Genomic DNA, 22398 nt, shown 5'->3' with positions numbered 1-22398 from the left:
CGCACACGCACACACACACACACACACACACACACACACACACATATATATATATATATATATATATATATATATATATATATATATATATATATATATATATTACACGGCTTGGTTGAATGCTCGATTCTGATTGGTCAGTCATCGGTCATTATTTCTTGATAATGACCGATGAGCTCTATAACGGACCGCTGTGTAATCAGAGACTCAGAGCACCTGCTCATGTCAACCTGCGCTGATTGGTTTTATGCTTTATCCAACATGACAGCCATGTAAACAAACAACCAATGTCATTTACAACTAAACGTTGCTCTCAAGAATGTTTTTGAAAACATTTGAAGTGAGAAATAGACGATGCAATAACCGAAAAGTGATTCTATTTGATCCACTTCACTTCCTTGTTTATCGTGGCACAACAACGGAGGCATACCAAAACGCTTGCCCCAAAACACAGTCGGCCCGGGGCAAATCCGGCGGTATTACAGGAAAATCGGCAGTATTTAGAATGGGGGGCGAGTGTGTTTTGGGGCGAGTTTTTTTTTTTTTTGTCATTTGTTTTCCGAGGCGAACTTGTCCGCCCAGCCCAATACTTATGGAATACTTTCATTGCCGTAAGCAAGGAAATACTTCGTTTTATTGTTACTTTTGGGTAAATTGATTTATGTATTTATTAAGTAGCCGTGTAATAAGTGGGATAATGCATGGGGAGGTGGTCATTATTGAAATTTGAAGCCCTTCAGGGTGGTTATGCACCTCGGCTCCGCCTCGGTGCATAATCACCCTGTCGGGCTTCAAATTTCAATAATGACCACCTCCCCATGCATTATCCCTTGCATATATATATTTTTTTTAATCAGGTGTCCCTATTTTGGGCTTGTCATTAGGTGAAAATGTAAAATATGAATTCATATTTTTACATTTTCAAACATTTTCAAAAATAGCGACAATAGCAGATCTACAATATCACAGCGGTGTTGCTTGTGGATCATCTATTTTCGCTATGATTACAGGTATGCCTTCAGATTTGGACTTGCCCATTGGTGTGCCATGGCCATAAAAGTCTTAGAAAACCACTGCTATAGATAACATGCCTCCCAGTTTACTTTTATATTCACGATTCCTCCCTCTTACTCCCTCTCCCTTTCATTCTCTCAGACACACACACACACACTTATTAAATTACAGTCTCTAACCCATTGCTTATTGAACAGTTCCCAGTGAACATGCAGACAGAAGCTCTTATTGCTGTTGGTTTCCACAGAGCTGTGTGGGGTTACCAATGTCTTTCTCTGTTGCAATTCTTCAGTGAAAGTGCTTTGCCTCTCTCTGCCGACAAAAATTGGATACACTCATCACAGCTGGATACAGCTGCCCTCAACATCAATTAACTGTCACATCCAAAAGAGAAAATAATGATAACTTTCAATCCTCTGGAATGTGATTATAACGGAAATGGTTTCTGTTACATCTGCCTTGCACAAACATGAAATGATTTAAATTATTTCACATTTAGCATATTAAAATGTCTCCCATGATGACCGAAAGTAAACTGTTTTGTATAAATATTTATGTAAATATTTTCATACATTTAACTGAAAAATAATGATTGGAAATGTAAGTATTGCTTTTAAAGGGGTCAGAAACACTAAACGATTGAGATGTTAACTCATATCTATTTTTTTCTTTGAGATAGTAGACAGTAGTACTTGGCATTACCTCAACAAATAAGTGCGTCTTTACATGCTTCAATAAGTGCATCTGTTCAGCCGTATTTTATTTTCTGGTGTTGGAAATCAAAAGTAGGTGAATGCCATTGGATGTTTCATAGTGTCGTACTTTAGCATGACTGTACATAATTATGGAGGTGGTGATAGTTTTCTCCCACTCCCTCTACGTATCTCTCCTGTGCTGCTCGGTCTCAATGCCCATTTCATTGCATTTTCTAAACCAGTGGTTCACAACCTTTTCTGGATCAGGGCCAACTTGAAAACCTTGAAAATGGCTCACACCCATCTGTCATTTTAGATTTCTTTGGCTATTCAAAAATAGCAGATATACAAGCTCATAGCGCGGCACACTATGAGCTTGGCACAAAGTGACGTGCTGTGAGCTTGTATATCTGCAATTTTTTATTAGCCAACGCTAAAATTACACAAAGATGTTTTCCCTGGGTTAAATATACAAAGCTTATTACTGAAATACAGTATACAAAGAAATTACTTTGTATATTAGGTAATAATACTTTTATATTATTACCTATAATGACACACCCAAAATAGGGATAGATTATTGATATCAATTATTTTATTAAATGATAGATTATCAATTATTTTTTATAACCGATTAGATTGATTAACTCTTCCACCTTTAGTTTGACCTTGTTGTCTTCTGATTGACGATCATCCTTTACCTCTGTGTTTTTCCTGGCAGGTATATGATGGGGAGGACAGTTCATCGCGTCTCCTTGGCAACTTCACACTTGGCGACATGATGGGCGACATCATCAACAGCACATCCAATCGCGTGTCGCTGGAGTTCAACAGCAATGCTTCTGGAACCACTCAGGGCTTCCGTGTCACCTATAACAGTGAGTTAATTTAGATACCCGCTGAACATAACAAGTGTCAAGCTAAGCCGTGAGATTGTTGCTGTGTTCTGTGAGTTGAGTTGAATTCAAACTGTGCTGAGAGAAAGAAATACAAATGCACACACATCATTGTGATAACTTTCTTTTGTTGTCTTTATGATGTTTTTGGTTTAGTTTTGATTCGTTTTCAAAGCGGGTTTGCTAGTTTAGTTTATATTGAAAAGGCTTAGTTTGAGCTTAGCTTCCATGTAGATCTGCTATTCTTTTGCAATTTTTGACCAAGGACCTTTTGTCTATGATTATAGTTAGTATTAATTACTTTTGTAAACAGACAATACAGTTTCAGTTACAATTTCTTTGCAAAGCTTTTTTTTCCGTTAACTAAAATGTACGCACGCGCACACACACACACACACACACACACACACACACACACACACACACACACACACACACACACACACACACACACACACACACACACACACACACACACAACGGAATGGTTAATGGGATTCAAAATAGTGTGTTAAGGAGCGAGGACCATCTGCTTTGCAAGCCAGTGAGGCTATTAGAAGAACATTAATCTGTTAGTCATTAAAGGAAAAGGTGAGAGACACATCTGGAAAGCAAAAACGGAGCGATGGATTGATTTGTGGACGGACGGGAGAGTGGATGGGCGACACATGAATGGATGATGGCTTTGTAAGTCGTTTAAACCATTTGGCGAATTGACAGGTGGATTGATGTTTTTTTGGAGGCTTTCCTGGAGAAATAAGGAAGTGTTCTTCTTTTAAGTATGCCTTAGGTTGGATTAAACGTAGCTCTAGCTGTCTACAGTCTCAGGCCATATTATTATTAGAGGAGCAAAGTGTTCCACAGCTGTTCATGCCATTAAGATGTGACAGGAGTGAAATTCACATCAGTTCTACAGCCATAATTGGATGGATGAGTGGATGGATGGCTCTATCAATGTGTCATTGTAGGGCAGAAACCTTGTATCTCCATATTTCCTCTTTTTATGCTTCCCCATACTGTACATTGTAATGTGACGCACCATGAGCTATTTTAGATATATATTTGTAATGTTTTTGATTTGTTTTTAAAAGATTTTTGCCCAAAATATGGACCCCATGTTGAAAGTGGTTAAGTCTGGCCGGGGTTTTTTTATACATATTTAACCAATGCAAAGTATAAACAAGAGTTTGTTACAAAATAAGAACTATATTGAATCCATTGGAGCACAGGTTCCCTTTTCCAATTTTCGGAAAAGTAACAGTTTTGGACATACAAGGTTATCCTGAAAGGAGATCCTCAAAATCCATTTAGGGTTTTAGAGAAGTAAGTGTCAAGTCAAGTAAATTTTATCCATAAAGCACAATTTAAAAACAAACAAAGTTGACCAAGGTGATGTACGATATAGTAAGAAATTGTAACAGACAGTAAACAACATTAAAACAATGTTAGATGCCAATACACAATGGCAGAAGGAAGAGTGGATAAAAACAAGGTGGTTGAATGAGATGGAAACAGTCTAGACTGGTTCAAAGGCTAGGGAGAAGAGGTGTGTTTTTAGATTTATGTCAATGTGGTTTGATTTTGCGTTGCGGCCCCGTTTTCACAAGTAGGTTGGAGAGGATAGGTTGTGTAAATATCCAGTTTTTTACCTTTACTACTAAAACGAATATTGCATTTTTTCCTCAAAAACATTTTCAGAAATGGTCAAACATAAAATAAAGAAATACATTCAGAAAAGTTCAAGTATAGCAAATCTCCATGTGGACCTGAGTGAATGCGTGCGTGGGAAACTATAGTGTCTTGAACTCTTCATATAGAGTTTTACAACTAAAATCTGTTCTTCAGACTAGCATTAATTGAAAACAGATTTAACGCAATGCACGCAACTGAGACAAGGTGCGGCATCACACCGGAACTCCATATATGCCTATATATGGGCGTATCGGTCAGAACGACGGTTCTGGACAACGCCTATATGACCGACTCACAGTAACTATAACAACCGGTGTTCTAAGTTAGTTGTACCCAAATTGATATGGATCCTTATGGATTTTGAGTCTGATGATGTCACGCTGTCGCAGTCAGAATGACACACGCCATATTTGAGTGTAGCTGCAGTGGGATCTATATGTCACAGGGAAATTGGCATTCCAGGGAAATTGAAAAAGGAGCGCTCGCTGAACACGCGTTCACACGTGATAATAGTTATCTTCCATTACGGAGGTGCGCCGACTTAGCAGAACTTGAGGCCGAGGAGGCGTGCCCGAGCGCCTACAGGCGCGAGTGCCCGCGCCGACCGGCCGATGTTCTGCTAGTCGAATCAGCGCCGTCCGAGTTGTAAACCGATAGGGGGAGAATAGATCTTTTCATGTGTTACTATCCACTTGTGCGTGTGTGTCGTGGATAAACTAAAACAAATGTTAAAAGCCAGAACACAATAAAATTATCTTAACAGTCATGCTTTCAATAAACCAAATTGGAAGCATGAGCATGTGTGCGTGCGTGCGTGTGTGCATGTGTGCGTGCTAGAGATGCGCGGATAGGGTTTATCGTCACCCGAATCCGCATATACATGTTCATTATCCACCCGCCATCCAATCGCGGTTAATTATACCATCCAATTTCTAGATCCGCACCAACCGCATCAAATTATTATTATTTTCCTGACGTTAGTTTTCAACAATGTTACTCACCACTGTCTGTCGCGATGTAGTGACTGTATACAATCCATATCTATGGTAACAACAAGACGGAGCTTGAAGCTTCATTTATTTTACTTTCGCTTTCAACTTGCTTTGTTGCCATTTTTTTTATAAGCGACTTTTGGGGTAATTTGGCGCTTGTTTTGGGCTTGTTTTCATAGACCTTGCTGCTTATTTCTCTCGCAAAATATGGCAACACTGGCTGCAGCCGGTACAAAGACCCCTTGCCGGTAACGTGCATAGGCGGCTAATTTGTGCCTGATGTAAAATGACGTAATATTAAAATACTACAAACGCACGCATGGCGAGATTTCGTGCTTTTTAAAAGCCATAATAGGCCTATAGATTGATATCATTAATGTAATTCCCACGTTTTTTCACCCGCGGTTTTTCCAATATTAATTCATTATTATATTTGATTGACCCAAATCCACCCAAACTGCGGTTAACTGCGGCAACCGCGGCTAAAACCGCGATCTGTGCATCTCTAGTGCGTGCACACGCATGCACGTTCATGTCTATTGTCGAGTTTTCCCACAGACATGCAAAAATAGTAGTCAATAAGAGTAAACAATAATGCAACCTTGAGCATGAGCTAAAGAGCTTGCTCCCTTGCTCATGTCTGATTGAATGGAGAAAAGTTATGACAACAACAAAGAGCAAGCAAGAATAGCCATGCTTAGGCAAGTGCTAATCCATAATAAATTAAAGTAAAGCAGTCGCCATAGTCAACATTGAGCAGTGACAATAATAACACACATTACTTGCACAATAGCCAGAGGCTGTACATTTACGTAACGCTTAGCCTCGTCTATGCCCTCCCAGGGAGCTGTGCAAGGACACTTAGTTGAAGCGCTGCGTTTGTGCTCACCCGATACTTCATTTCTGCAACTTGGGGTCAGCTATTGACATCGAGTTTCATAGCCATTTGAAAGATAAGTCAGAAAACGTGCATTAAGTAATATATCTCCACTTTCCCACAAACATAACACAGACCACATTCTCTCCACTTCCCCCAGTGAGCACATACGGCACAATTGACAGGTGCGTTGGAGTTGGTGTGGGATAATTAATGACTAGCAACATGTCATCACGACTCACTTTACCAAATTAATTCATACACATTCAGGAAATATTAAATTGTGAATATTTAGAATATTTTTTATTTACATTATAATGAACAACATAAATTGTTTCTTTCTCAAAATCAAATATTTGCCACGGACATGGACAAGTCTTGCCATGGACCCGTCTGTCTGTGTTACCGTGTACGGTTACATTGACGACCCCTGGCCTACGGTAAGCCGGCCAGTGCCTCACCTAAACTAACCTATAAACTGCTTCACAAGAACAATGCGTAAGAGGAAAAAAAAGCAATTATTTTGTGCAAGCATGGATTAACTACAGTACACACCACATTGGCGCCTTGTCTCTACAATGAGGAAATGAAAGGGAAAGTCATCAAGAGCATGGAACTTGTTATCTCTGCTAGAGATTATGTTATTACCTGTGTGTGTGTGTGTGTGTGTGTGCGTGTGCGTGCGCGTGTGCGCGCGCGCAGCTAATCTTGCAAGCCGCTCGACCGATCAGCTCCAAACTTTTTGTGGACACCGAGGAGGTCGCTGCTCCAAATATTATTGCAATCCGTCATTGACAACCATGTTGTTTTATATTTTTGTAAATCCATTACCTCAGACCTACCGTCCCTTCGACCACCGAGAGCCCCGGTGCTCAGTGGGTCAAAGTGGCCAGCTGCATGGTGCACCCGACGGAAAATCACACAGACACAGGCAGGAGAAATGCAGGCACTCGAAGCTCACCTCCGGCAGCTCGTTTGTAAACTATTTATACTGTACAATTTAGCCATTAAATATGCCATTTAGTTGCCCAATCTTAATACATTTCTACAACTGCCAGTTAAACACTTTGATATAAAAAGTCATGACTTCTATACGGCAGGGAATTTCTTTATTTCTCTCTGAAGTGGTGTTGGTGTGTGCCTACTCTATGCCTACTTCAGAGCAAAGCATTTCCTGATTGGTTAGATAGGTTAGGTGCACTATAGCGTCAGAGTTTAGGTTTTCTAATTTTTTTTTGCTGCCGAGCGTCTCCATAGACTTTGCATTGAAACTCACTGCTCAATCACAGCGTGCCATCGCTGTGACGCTGCTGGTGTAAATTGGGTGTTATTCCACCACTCTAGCTCGGTGTGCTCTGTTACTCACATAATGACACTATCCTAGGACAACCGCTTTATGCTCCAATATGACACCTCATCTAAACACATATTGTCAACACATACTGTAAACACATTATACACATTCTAATCAACACAATCCTGCCATGAAATACCCAGTCATTTTACCCACACAATGTTTACTATGTGCAAGTGCATTATGTCCAACTATACATGTTTTTTGGGTCAATGCAATTATACACATCATCCCTGCCAATGTCACATTCTGCATCTTACCAGGTACTTTGGCCTAATGCTAAAGTAAAAAATGAGGGTATAGTTGATACTATGCAGTGGAAAATCGACTTTCCGCCTGATGGAGATCTGGACTCGGTGGAGCACCCCTTCTACTGTTCATATAGTTGATCTAAGCATGTAAAAAGTGCAGGGGGGAGGGGGGGGGGGCGGTTAAATACATTGTTCTTGTGAAGTAGTTTTGGATGTAGAAGTTAAGTATTTATATAAAGATTGTTTAGTCCAGTAGTTCTCAGGGGACCCTCAGGGTTCATTGAGGACAGGTCTGTAAGGAATGGACAACCACGGCCCCTTATAGTTATGGGGGTCCACCGTCCTTGAATTTAAAAAGTTTGAGAACCACTGGTTTGCTCCATTTGGCCAAGGGAGACATCTACCCCAGACAGTCACTACCAAACAACAGCCAAAACACCCACAAGCTCCCAGCGGTAGATTAACATGGAGCAGATTGAATGCAGATATGCTCCTCATCAGCTCTGCGTGAAGAAGACAATTACCTTTATTAATCCCCATGGGGAATTTAGTAAGTGTAAGGGTCTATTTGGTTCCATTCATACACTTTCTGAGTTAAATTAACACTTGGGATTTTACTGTGTACAAACCCCTTCCTGTGGGATTTTGGGAGTCAGGGTGACATTATGTGCTCTTGCCCAAAACTACTCTGAAAGTCTGAATCACTCCTGTTTGAGTAACTGACCCAGTTTTGTGTGTGTGTGTGTGTGTGTGTGTGTGTGTGTGTGTGTGTGTGTGTGTGTGTGTGTGTGTGTGTGTGTGTGTGTGTGTGTGTGTGTGTGTGTGTGTGTGTGTGTGTGTGTGTGTGTGTGTGTGTGTGTGTGTGTGTGTGTGTGTGTGTGTGTGCGCGCGCGCGCGTCTCTAGGTTTCGACCTGATTCGGTGTGAGGAGCCAGGTGTGCCTAGTTACGGCTATAAGATCCAGGATGACGGTCACTATGCCAGCACGTTTGTCCTGTACTCCTGTAACCCTGGATATAGTCTCCATGGCAGCAGCACACTCACCTGCCTCAGTGGAGACAGGCGTGTCTGGGACAGACCTCTCCCCTCCTGTTTAGGTACGTACTGTATGCTAGCTAGTGTGACCTGTGAATGCTACGTAGCTACCTGTAACTTAAGTTAGGCCTTGTTCAGACTGTTTAGGTACGTACTGTATGCTAGCTAGTGTGACCTGTGAATGCTACGTAGCTACCTGTAACTTAAGTTAGGCCTTGTTCAGACTGTTTAGGTACGTACTGTTTGCTATAGCTAGTGTGACCTGTGAATGCTACCCTAAGTTAGGCCTTGTTCAGACTGGCGGCCCAAATCCAGCACAAATATCATTTCGTATCCAGATGGGAGTCGGATTGGTTTTATGCAGTCTGAAGATGGCTAAGGAATGTGATATTCAAATCCGATTTGAAAATGTGTTGTAGTTTTTTTGCTGTTGATAAAAAACAATCTGATTCCAATCTGGCCAAAAATGGATTGGGGTGTCGGTTTGAACGTAGCCTTGGAGATAAATTAACCTTGACTGGAGTCCCTCGACTGGTTTTTTCCCTGTACACCACATCTCTTCGGCAAAAAATATACAGCTCACAACGTGACGTGTTGTGAGCTCGTAGATCGGCTATTTTTGCAGAATGTTCGGCTATTATAACGTGCCCAGAAAAGGGATGCGTTGGGTTGGTGTGGTTAAATGAACACTGTGTACGACTATTGACGTGCTTGTTGGAGACGTCACCTCAGACCCTGTACAGGTTCACAGTTATCGAGTTGCAGTTGAATTAATTTGCATTTCCTCATAGAGCTCAATAAGAGGATTTCTGGGGAGAAATGCCGCTCAATGTCGGATTTTGTAATGCAAAAGAATAAATAAGTAAATAAGTGAATAAGTAAGTAAATTAACACATTCCACGCCAGAGTTTAATATCATAATGTACTCACCAGTGCCAGCGATTTTTTATTTTATTTTTTACGTCGCCACAGACCTCGCTAAATACCTTAAGATCGCGCGTTAAACTGTTTGTAGACACACAGGGTAGCTGTGTGAGTGGCCCAGAGAAGACCGTTTCAATCGGCGACATTCCATTTTGCAGTTGTCGCGGTTTATGTTAAACAGCGATCAGCGAGGACAAAAACAACAACCGAGATAATGGCGGATTAGGGGAAGATTTAGAGCGACGGCGGGTGGCAACGAAAATCTTCGGATAAGGATATTTCCATATCCGGGTGTGCTACAATGAAATGTATCACTGCGAGGGAGGCCTACAATGAAATGTGAACCTGTGAGAAAAAATACAAAATAATAATGGCACGCTGCGCAATTATTTAGGTTTGCGTAGATCTATGCGATTGGCACGCAATGTGTTAAGAAAACAGCCTGAAAAGAGAGAATGTGAAGTGGAATATGAGGAGTCTGATGTGTCAGATATTTAAAATTGATGCAAAATAAGAGTTTTGCATTCATTCATTAAAACAAAGTTAAACTGTCAAACTGTCCACTTAATTTGGACTTTCTAGAATGGGTAATAACAAAAGGTTGCTTATTTAATATGCCTGAAAACCTCTTCAAACTGAATCTGACATTTAGCAAGTTAACACTGAAAAGTTTTTTTAAGTGAGTCTTTTCATTGACTAAAAACAAAAAGAAATTAGGAATATTTGATCAGTTTCTAATTGCATGCTTCCTTGTGGAATAATTGTCCTCACTGTGACCGGACTGATAACGTTTTTAGATCTTCCAACACAACTGTTTCAGAGTGTGGTTAAAAAACGCTTCACAAATAGGGGAAAAACATCATCCTTTAGGGCCAGAAATATTTAAAGTAAAATATAAACAAATTTGAATTTGGGATGAAAGCGCCCCTAGGGGCTACACAGCCAGTGAATCAGCATCACAGATAGAGTCGCCAGCTGGCCTTTATTACATGGAATTTCTGAGCAACAGAATGCTGTGTCTATTACGAAAAATGAGGATCACTTAAATCTGTCACATTTCACTGGATTATGTGATGATTATTTCATAACTTGCCAAGTTTGGGGCAGATCAAAGCGAACATTATGTCATAACGCATCAATTTCTGACCGACCTCGAGTTGAAACAACACAGTGTTGAAAAACACTCAACACAGTCCAATCCTCAGTGTCCATTCATCCATTTGTAACTCTGGGAGCAGGGTTCCATTTGTAAAAAAAAAAAAAAATCGACAAGTTGTGAACTTGTTGATCTGCCATTTATTTTTTATTTGATTTGACTATCAAGATTTCGGATTGAATTAATGTGGTTAACATGCATTTTTTTATTAAAATGTTCCACTGTGATAATATTGTGATATTATCAATCATACACATCAAACATTTCAGATAATCTACATTTCCCAAAAGGAAAGTAATCTATTTAATTCAGTTTGACTAGAAGCAGGGATAAAACATATCCCCATCGGCCATAAAAAAAAGATCAAAAGCAGAGGTATGGATCCCCCCCCCCATCCCCCCTAGCAAATTGAACCCTGAATTTATCCACTTGTACTGTAACTCAGAGAGTGTACAGATGTAAGCAAATGCACCCTTAAGGGTCTATTTGTACTCTCAGAGTTAAATTGCAGGGAACATCACAGATTCAGTGAGTGGGCAGGGAGGTCGATGGGACTGCCAGGAAGCTTTGGTCTACTCAGCACTCATAAGCTATTCAACTACAATCTACAATCACACAACACCAGGTTTTAAGCCTTCAGAAGATGAAAATGACAGACAGAAAAAGGTTTCCATTTGGCACATCCAGAATCTATTTGAATATTTCCCAGCCAGTGTTGCAGATAAGCTGCCAGAGGGGAGATTTAGCCATAGTTGGCAGGTGGCAGCTGTTAATTTGGGTGGAGAAGAATGTGCCAAACATTTGGTTTCTCTGCCCTGCCAACATACCTGAGTTCACCCAGGTGACGGGTGTTAAGTTGCCTGTGTTTTTGTTTTGTTTTGCATGGTTTAGCGTAGGGAAGGTGCGGTCACCCGCAGTATTATGGCCCACGGTTATTATAGTAACTAAAAGTAAATGAAAAACAAAAATTATGTGTATGAAAACACTTTTGTTAACGGAAATGAAAATCATGACTAGACTTTAGAGAACAACTAAAACCAATTGCAACAATGTTGTGTAATTACAAAATGAAATAAAATAAAATATAGAGTATAGAAAATGTCTTTAATTTTAGTCTTGATGAGGCATTGGTGCATACTGTTTATTGAGACAGCCGGATGTCTACATGACTGTGAGTCAATTGCCCTCACTAAGTGTTTGTATTGTAATACTTATTCTGAACTTACTGTTTGAACTTATAATGAACGATGATTGAAACCAATAAAATCTTTTTTTTTGTACAACAACTACTAAACTGAAATGAAAATGGTTCCAAACTAACTGAAACTAAATTGTTTTGAACAAAAAGTACAAAAACGAAATGAAAATGAAAATAAATAAAACTAATGCAAAACTGCAATAACTGTGATATGGCCGTGGGTTATTTGCTGCAGCCACTATCGCTGACCATGTCTGACTGCTTTCCATTTTCACCCAGCAGCCTCCACCACTGAAGCACAGCTTTCTGCTGCTGGTTTTACAGCCCCCCCAAACCCCCACCCAAACAATTTTGCATTTTGCAAGTGCATCATTTCTTTTTACAGAATTAACAATCTGCCTTCAAATATTCCAAGGCTCTGCATTTTTGACAAATCACTGCACTTTTCCTATTAAAGAAATATAAAAGTCAATGGTGTTGAAGTAAGCTGGGTTGAAGTGGGTACCTGGGAGTCCCTATAGCAGAGCTATACATACCTGGGCTCTCTGAGCTAGCCTGACAGTGGAGCTATTGGCAAGTAACAAATGAGATGCATGGTATTCGTGGCTATTCATTTACTCTGTCTTTGCGTGAGTGCATGTGTGCATATTAACCACTTAAAGGGATAGTTCACTCCAAAAAAAAATATCCATGCATTTTGAGTCTCCATGGGGTGACTAATCGATAGGAAAAAAAGTCATTTTGGGGGTGAACTATCATTTCAATCCCTATATACTAAATTGCCCGGAGTCCCTCAGCGGTCTATACTCGATTCTCTAGTATTACCCTCTACATAAATTATCTTTGCCTGTATTTTCGCCGAATGTTCGCCCCCAGAATAGACACCCTAGAGATCATGTCGTTTGGGTATTTATGCATGTGTGCGCATTCATACGCCTCTTTGTTCAGAATGTGTGTGTCTTACATTTACCTGTGAGTATGCGCCTGCGTGCGTGTGTACGCGTGCGTGTGTGTGTGTGTACTGTAAGTCAATCTTTAATTAGCGGCTCTTCCGTCTCTACCTCATTTCTAGTGAAGCAGCAAACGGGGGAATGGTAACAGGCACCGCCCAGGGCGACGTACTGTAGCTTCCTCACCACCTCTGTCTCTTCCCCTCTTCTATCTGTCTGTCTCAGTCCCATGTCTGCATGTACCGGCATGGAGATTACGAGCCTCCACTGCCCTAAGCTACTTCCATACTGTTTTTCTCTCAGGCTCACAAAGTCTTTCTCTGTCTTTTCCTCTCACTAGAACTCTCTCTGTGGATCTTGTATTATTTTTCCACTCTGTCTCCGTCTATCTGTCTATCTGTCAGCCTGTCACTCTTTTTCTCCCCTCTCTCTCTCTCTCTCTCTCTCTCTCTCTCTCTCTCTCTCTCTCTCTCTCTCTCTCTCTCTCTCTCTCTCTCTCTTTAAGAAATAATATAATCGTTGCAACTGCCCTTGGTTAGCCAAATTAATCCTCTACAAACTACTTTCTCTCACACTTCTCATGCATGCAGGTTTAGGCATTTTTTTTAATTTTTTTTTTACCTTTATACAGGTAAAATCCCTTCGATATACAATTTTTCAAGGGAGCCTTATCCAGGGTAGCAGCAGTACAACGTTTCAACAACATGTAATGAAAACAAGACATAAAAGCCAAACATTAACTGAGATGTGTGCCACTGCCAGTGAACACAGGCAGGTCTTACATTTGTGTGCGTGCGTGTGTGCATGTACGCATGCTTGTGTCCAGCCTTGGGTCAATGAAGAGTCATAGATTGACGTGGGATTGTATAGATACCAGCCCCGTTCCTAATGGCGGTCTCTTCACAGCTGAGCACACAATACAGACACAGATAAAAGCCCTGCGTTCTATCCAAACTGGTTTATAAACATTAGCAATCTGGTGGCTCAGCAGGGCCAAGATGTACACCGTAATATACCAACATGATGAGTTTGAATCCGCCTCATCAACTTTATCCTGCAAGAAACCCATTTCCTCCAAACAAAATCTATTGAGAGATCTGTGGTTGGGAGTTGCTATCAGAATGTGCTCACACCGATCTTTAAACCACTTAAACCCTATATACTTAGTTGACCGGTGTCCCCCAGGGATCTATGCTCGGTCCCCTCCTTTTTCCTCTCCACATCATCTCTTCCCCTGACAGAGGGGGATCAGATTTTTGCTTCCACCTAGTATTGGACCCCGACATGTGTCGACAGTTGTTGGAAATGGGGGTAGATGAGTACAAAAAGCCTGACTATCTTTATCTTTATTTATTTTGTTTCCTTTTATTAAAGGACGTGTAAAACGTTGTTTGGGTTTGGTCTTTTGCTCTTAATGTTTGTTCTATTTGTCAGTTTTTTTTAAATGTTCATGAATAGTACTTTGCGTATTTTTGACATGAATATTATTGTTATTGCCACTCTGTGTCTACGGGTGGACAGACCTTGGGAAGGATGGGAGGGAAGGGGAGAAAAAAAAGGCACTTAACTTGTACCCAAAAAAAATGTTGTACTAAAGAGAGGAAAAAATGAAAGAAGAAAATGGATGGAAAAAGGATAAAATAATGTTTATGTTTTACACCTTCTGCAATGTCAATAAACACAGCATTTAAAACAAAAATCACTAAAAAAATAGGCGATACACAAGCTCACAGTGCGTCACGTTGTGTCGCACTGTGAGTTTGTGGATCGGCTTATTCTTGTCAAATGTGCACCTATTCTGACATGCCCAGAATAGGGACGCTAGGGTTCCTGGGGTGTAAGCTCCATTGAAATAGCAGGAGGGTGCAACTGAGGTTTGATAATGCAGATGTTCGTTTACCACAACAATGCCCTGCATATACTCAGCTTCACCCAGAGCCCAGTGGAGTCGGGCTCAATTCAAATGGTTTTACTGAGACGTAAAAAAAAATGAATACAAAAAAGCACTGTCATCATTGCTCAGTAAGGATTTTTTTTCTTTTATGAATGTAATCCCATTCTGTTCAAATATATTTGGCACCCTGTAATGTGAGGAAATGAACAAAAAGCGCTGCTACTGTTATACTGCTCATCTGATATGGTGGAAAATCTAATCTAGCTGAGGCTGACTGTAGTGTATAACCTCATAGTCATCATGTCCTTTCACCTCCAAAATAATAAGAGTGTGAAGCTATCAGTAGTGGTGGAAGAAGTAGCCTACTCAGATCTTTAACTTCAGTTTTGTTACAAGTAAAATTACTAAGTTGAAAATGTTACTTAAAGCAAAAGGTTATTCTCCTCATTGACATTGCACATCGAAACGGGTCTGAATGTCTCTCTTTTAGCACATGAACAAAGCAGATTCTGATAATACGCATTACAAAACCCGACATCAGCTCCTGATATCAATTTCCCAATATCAATTGCTAATCAACAGACCAACCACTAAAGATATCTTGCCAATATTTGGAGTTACTTCATGACACAATCCAAACCAAAAGTTAAAGTACAAAAGCATTATTAGCAATAGTAGTCATTGCATAATGCCCATTTCAAAATATACTGTATTATCATATTAATGGACTATAATCATTGATAATTAATACGTTGGTAAAGGTGGAGCTCATTTTAATGACTTAATAATGTATTAGTGGTTTTATCATTTGCATTAATAGGCTCATCTAAATCTCAAATGTAGTGCACTAGAAGTATAACGTAGCATGAAATGGATATAGTCAAGTAAAGTACAAGTACCTCTCAATCGTAATTTGGTATAGTACTTGAGTACAGGCACTTAATTTCATTTGACCACTGGAGGCCAAAAGCGTGGAGGTGGAGGGGAGGGGCAAACGCATCTTCTTCCATTCTATGTCTCGTACACTGCAGCTGAATGTGGTAATAGATACAGTCTACACTATATGTCTCTGCACCTGAAGCCGCAGCTGAATAATGGTAGCAGTCAGATATAGTCTCGGCTTCATCTTCTCTCCTAGCTGTCTTGCTCCATATGGAAACAGTACGAGCCATAGCATTATAGTTAGAATGAATGCAAAACACAGAACTCTATTCTGATGTAATGTAATGTTTTGTCTTCCTGTAGCGGAATGTGGAGGGCATATAAGTGGAGCGGTGTCGGGCCGGATCCTGTCCCCTGGATATCCTGCTCCATATGACAACAACCTGCACTGTACCTGGACTATAGAGGCTGACACTGGCAAGACTATCAGGTGATTATACACAGTAACAGTTTTAAGCACTTCAACCCTCTAGACTCAGTGGTTTCCAAACTTTTAGCTCAAGACCCAAAAGAGAAATTAGACATTTGCACGGGACCCAAACTAGTGAAAATAGCAGATCTAAAAGCTCACAACGCGTCGCTTCGCGAGGTGTTGTGAGCATATAGAGTTGCTATTTTCACTACTTCTTAGATGCTTTTTTCATTTTTTATTTTGTATTTAACAAATACTTTAAAAACATTTTGGATTTTTTTTTTAATTGATTAAAAGTTGTGATTTTTAAAGCATCGTTTAAAATAATCTTTTTTAAATGTAGGAAACTATTAAAGGGGATTTTTACTTGCGACCGACTGTTTGGGAAACAGTGCTCTAGACTGAGTGTGAGTCTGCCTGAGTTGCAACTGTGCTGCTCTTTTTTCACTCTACACCAAATTTCTTCACTAAAAATAGTAGATCTAAAAGCAAATAGGGATGCTGTCCAAGTGGTTAAATTGAAATTTTTGGATAAATGTAACAATGAAAGTTATGAGTTGGGCATGACAGTTTTGTGCTTGGTCCCGCCTCTCCTTGATTTTGATTGGTCCGTTGAAAAAATTACATTGATGAGTGGCGCTCCACTCCAAATGTCGAACTGTAGACATTTTGGATAGAACATAAACGGCAGCTACAACAAAACCTGCTTTCTGTGGACATGGCTCTTTTTTCAACATACAAATCAAACAGCAAAATTGAGGAGAGGTGGGACTATAAGTGGAAATCTCTCATCCAGCCTATGAACACTGTAGTGTACAAGAGAAATGCTGGCAAGCCTATCCAGTAATTACATAACAGTCCTACAGTAATTTAATTCAATAGCACTACATGGTAAGAGTTAAACAGTATTCAGAGTGATTGTTTCATGTAATTAGACGTCAGGCTCCAAATGACAACAAGCTCCCCTGCACCTTGATTATAGAGGCAGATACTGGCAAGACAAGCTGCTAATTTATATTCAGTCATTATAGTTGACAGTTGTTTGCTGTCAAACTTGTTGCCATGGTGGAGAACACACAAACAACCAGTCATTATGTCACCAACATGCTGCCACTGCAGACATTAATCAGTGCATGTGTGTATGTGTGTTTAGATTTGGTTTTCTTTGCTCAATTCTTCCTTGTCACCCTAACCCTAAAAACGTTGGTGGATTATCCACTTGAACCTAAGCATGCCTAATTCTGGGGGGGAACATAGCCGATCACCAAAAAATAGCCGATCTACGAGCTCACAACGCGTTGTGCACTTGTAGATCGGCAATTTTTGGCAGAGATTACAGTTGGCAAATACAGTTTTAACTCAGGTCCGTTTTACTACAAATAGAGGGTTTAAGTGGCTGGTTATAACCCAATACAGTAAACTATAACAAAATAACAGTATTAATATATGCATTTTATGTTGGTGTGTGTGTGTGTGTGTGTGTGTGTGTGTGTGTGTGTGTGTGTGTGTGTGTGTGTGTGTGTGTGTGTGTGTGTGTGTGTGTGTGTGTGTGTGTGTGTGTGTGTGTGTGTGTGTGTGTGTGTGTGTGTGTGTGTGTTATCTCAGCCTTCACTTCATTGTGTTCGATACTGAGGTGGGCCATGACATCCTGAGAGTGTGGGATGGCCCCTCGGGCTCATCAGATGGAGGGATCCTGCTCAAAGAATGGTCTGGACCCACCTTACCTGAAGACACACATTCTACCTTCAACATCCTCACGCTGCAGTTCGACTCCGACTACTTCATTAGCAAACAGGGATTCTCTATACAGTTTTCTAGTAAGTAACCCCAACCATTGCATGTACTCTAGCTGTCACATAATGAGTTTTCATTTCACTCGGAGTGTAAACATGTCCAAAGAGAAGAGAGTTGATATGATTCATGAATGATATGAAATGGATAGATGGATGGATGGATAGATAGATAGATAGATAGATAGATAGATAGATAGATAGATAGATAGATAGATAGATAGATTATTTTGATATCACATTTGGTTCAAATTAGCTCTACGCGCGCACACACACACACACACACACACACACACACACACACACACACACACACACACACACACACACACACACACACACACACACACACACACACACACACACACACACACACACACTCTCTCTGTGTCTCTCTTAATAAATTGCCAGCACTCAGCAAGTGACACCAGAAGGTCAGGTTTTACCAACACATTCTCTGATGAATATCTCAGCAAAGCTACTGTTTTGGGTGGTCTGCCCAAGTGTATTATCTAAAGTAGTCACTGCATTAGCTACTTGATTAGCTAATTAGGAAACTTAATTCCCATTACACATGTAGACGTGTAGCTTCTTGGTTGGTTCTTATTTCATATTAATTTATGCTCTGCCAGGACTTCTTAAAAATGTTGAATCAGGAAACCAAATTAATCTCCAAGGAAGGACTATAAATATAAATATTAGTTTGCAAGAACACATGAGAAACAGGCATACTTTGGGGGCTCATCCCAAGCCAATTTGTTAATTAATATCAAATTACCACAATGGTAGCAGTGGTAGTATTTAAATTGTTGTGCCATGCCACACAAATGGACCATTCTACATGAACTTATATGACACATTGTGGTACAATGGGTACTTGGTATGTCCTGGCAGGTGTCCGGGCACAATGTGAATCACCCTGACCTGCTGACTCCCTTCCTGGGAAACCAGACACTCCTCTACTTTTAGAACTGCCTCCAACCCAGAAAGTGAAAGTTGCTGTCCCTAATAACCCCACCATGAAATAGTCCATGGCATGGTTTTATGTCAAATTCCCTGAAATTGTAAAGACACAACTTACTGCCTATAATAAGCATACCTGCGAAAAGTTCTCAGCTACCCATGTACCTATTTTTATTTGTATTCTTATTTTTGTTCATCTTTATTACATTATTACTTTTATTTGTATTAATCTTAGTTGTATCTCTCTACTCTTACCGGTATGTTTTCTGTTCTGTTTTGCATGCTTACTGCGGTGCTGTGATGACACCTCAAGACAATTTCCCCACAGGGTTCAAAAATGTCTAACCAAAAGACTATCCACAATATCCACTTGAGCAGGAAATGACTTGGAAATTCATTGTGAGTTAATCAGTTTTTAATACTTGAATTTAATAAAAAAAAACATTTAATGACTGAGATACAGTTCATATCATACAGTGTATGACATTAAAACAATATATTTTAAAGGAAAAATAAGACTAAGAGAAAAGAAAATAAATAACAGAAAATAAAAGGAAAACATGCAAAAGAAAAGTCCCAAAGCTTCTAGTCAAGACAAGAAAATGGTTGGGGAAAACGAGATGAAGGCAGCTCTCCCCTTCAGGGTGAGATGATGTACCCCCATGTGAGGAAATGTATCTTCTGGGTGCCGCTTTCTATTCTCTTCTGCTGGTTCTTCAGACGATCTCTTCCAAATTATGCTTTTTTTTTCTTCCAGTATGGGGCGGACTGGCCATTTGGCATACCGGGCATATGCCCGGTGGGCCGCTGGGCCAGTGGGCCACTGGGCCACAAAAAAATAAATAAAATACAATTTAAAAAAATAAAAAAATCATTGCGGTCATTTCCGGGTTGCGCGGCCCAATTATTAGTTACGGTAATGTTTGGGCTGGGTGGCCCCATAGGCGGCAGGTGAGCCTGACAATTGGGAAGGCTAGGAGATCTGGCTGCGCAAAGCGCGCGGGCGCCAGTGCGTGCACGGAAAAAAAATTGCGGTAGAGTCTGCCATCTGCACGCCGGTTGTGGTGGGCCGGTCTGGGCCAAAATGCCAGGGCCGAATTTTGGTCCCAGTCCGGCCCTGTCCCGTAGTGACCAGGAAGAACAATCACTATACTGTCTACTATAATATATTGCACATAAATAGGCAAACGTTGACACTCAATTTACAGTATGTCATTTCTAGGATTTCTCTATGTTGCCACTGCCACATGAATCATGGCTGGAATTCGTCATGGGTTCACATTAACTCTCAAAGCACTTCAAGCACGGTCCCAACAGATAAGAGAGGCCTTATGATTCTCTTCTACTGACTTTGAGTCAGTTATGCAATGAGAGAAAAGATATATACATTCGAGAGACACAGTTTCCATATACAGCATACATTTTCTCATTTCCCTTATGCCGTGTCTAAATAATCTGCTATGGCAAATCTTTCCTTCTCAAATAAGAACTTCAACTGTTCTCACAATCCTGCGCCGACAGAAAATTAGTTCCCCTCTTATTAAACAAACCCCTTCTCTGGCAGCATCAAATAAAATTGAAATTTATTTTCAATTTCCGTCAGATGTTACAAACAGAAGAGATTCTATCTTGCTGACTTCGCTCAGCAGTGTCTTTGTACAGTAATAGCCAGTTTCTTCATTAAAGGGTTCTATTCCCTAACCACCCATTTCACCACACTTTCTGTATACACAATATACATTTCATGATGTGGCACAAAAGTTTAGTTTTTCATCATGATAGTGCTGTCACTATAACATTTTATGCACATGGAGAATTTAAAATTGATTATGGGATTATCAGGATTAACAGTGTACAGGACAATACACTGTTGCCTGTCCCACTGTATACTCTAGACGACCTGACGGACAGAGCATGCATGCTGGAATCATTCTCTTTAATTTCAAGATTAATCATTGAATTACAGTAATTTTTATAGGTGTTTTTATAAACACTCATTTGACAGACGAATACAAACACACAAATACTTTAGATGTTGTCCGATAATGAGTAAAGTAAAATAATCTTTAACACATTGGGTGCCAGAGGTTTATTAAAAATGTATACGTTCAGTGCCTGCTATTCTTCCATCCACTTACGTTGATACGTTTCGTGCTGTAGAAGCCCCGACGCGGAAGTGCATGTAAACAAAGCGTGCGTGCGAGACGGCGGAGGGTCCCGACTAACGCCTGGAACAATAATATTTCTAACGCGATCCTCCATTGCAGAGTGATCGCCGATCGAAAACGGCTCGCTTCCACCACGTTAAAAAGAAATGGAGATATTAAGCTTTTAGTCAAGGAGCTAACATTGGAAAGGCCGACCGGAAGGATTTTTGACATGGATCCACATCCGGCCTCTCCTTCTCAGAAACTCCTTGGATGATCCCAAAGTTTCGTTAGAGTGCCCCACGTGGGCCCCACGTATAAAAATAAAATTGGGTCAAAAAACGGTCCGGACCGTTTTCGGCACTCCTCGGTTGGATTCTCAAAAACGGTCCGGACCGTTTTTGGCACTCGATGTGTTAAATGGAAAACAAGTCATGGTCTAAGTGAGTAAGCTTCCCATTACTTACCCTTTTACTATAGAAACACCTCTCCCATGGCTCTCAGGGCCAAGAAAGGCATCCATGAAAAAGGCCAATGCTGAAGTCTTTTTTTTTATGCGTCTGCTGGCCGACAGCCATGGCCGGAGGCATTATGTTATGTCTTCAGGTTATCTGTCCGACTGTCCGTCCATCCGTCTCTCCGTCCCAATATTGTGAATGCGAAGAACCACTTCACCCATTTATTTTATCTTCGTATAATTTGTGTCCTGCTAATGCTCATTATAAGATGACACAATTTAAGTTTACTTGTTATGCGTTTCATTAATGGGATATGGACAGTTCAGAAACCTGCCTATCAAATTGCCATTATGACATCATCGATGGGTATTAGTAGCTAATAATGTCTCCCATTATTGTGAGCACAATATCTCAGGAACGCTTTGACAATTGTGAACTTGGACTCAAGGATGAACGGATTAGCAATATATAATCAAAGGTCAAGGTCACTGTGACCTCACAACACACATTCATTAAATACCTTCAAAGTCTTCAGATAGTTTACTGTATGAATCTGTACAGACACAGCTGTAAACGGCAACTACTTGGAGGCTGCATACAACCACGCATATTTCTAGTTTAAGAGTACCAAGTTTACCCCTATAAAAAAGTTAGTTGCAAAGATGCCCTTTTTTCCCTTGAGACATATTGCATCTTGAAATGTACTGCCTATGTGTGGTCTTGTGGAGAACCACTGCCTAAAGTTATCGCTATATCCAC

At 40.4% G+C, this 22398-nt stretch overlaps 1 protein-coding gene across 1 annotated transcript in view; it reads left to right on the top strand.

Moving 5' to 3' along the window:
* LOC308074200 (CUB and sushi domain-containing protein 1-like) overlaps nucleotides 1-22398 on the top strand; it is a gene marked incomplete at its 3' end in the record, with an annotated part of 656606 nt that overhangs the window by 463818 nt on the left and 170390 nt on the right. Inside the window, exons 25-28 of the mRNA XM_080413541.1 lie at nucleotides 2431-2587; nucleotides 8676-8867; nucleotides 16173-16299; nucleotides 17887-18098. Coding sequence (XP_080269667.1) covers nucleotides 2431-2587; nucleotides 8676-8867; nucleotides 16173-16299; nucleotides 17887-18098 — 688 coding nt within the window. The remainder of the gene's footprint in view (nucleotides 1-2430; nucleotides 2588-8675; nucleotides 8868-16172; nucleotides 16300-17886; nucleotides 18099-22398) is intronic.

Source organism: Gymnoscopelus braueri (genome assembly GCF_963280865.1).
Source record: "Gymnoscopelus braueri genome assembly, chromosome: 1".
Classification (NCBI taxonomy): domain Eukaryota; kingdom Metazoa; phylum Chordata; class Actinopteri; order Myctophiformes; family Myctophidae; genus Gymnoscopelus; species Gymnoscopelus braueri.
The sequence above is the reverse complement of the archived record's forward strand: the minus strand, read 5'-3'. Positions and strand labels throughout refer to the sequence as shown.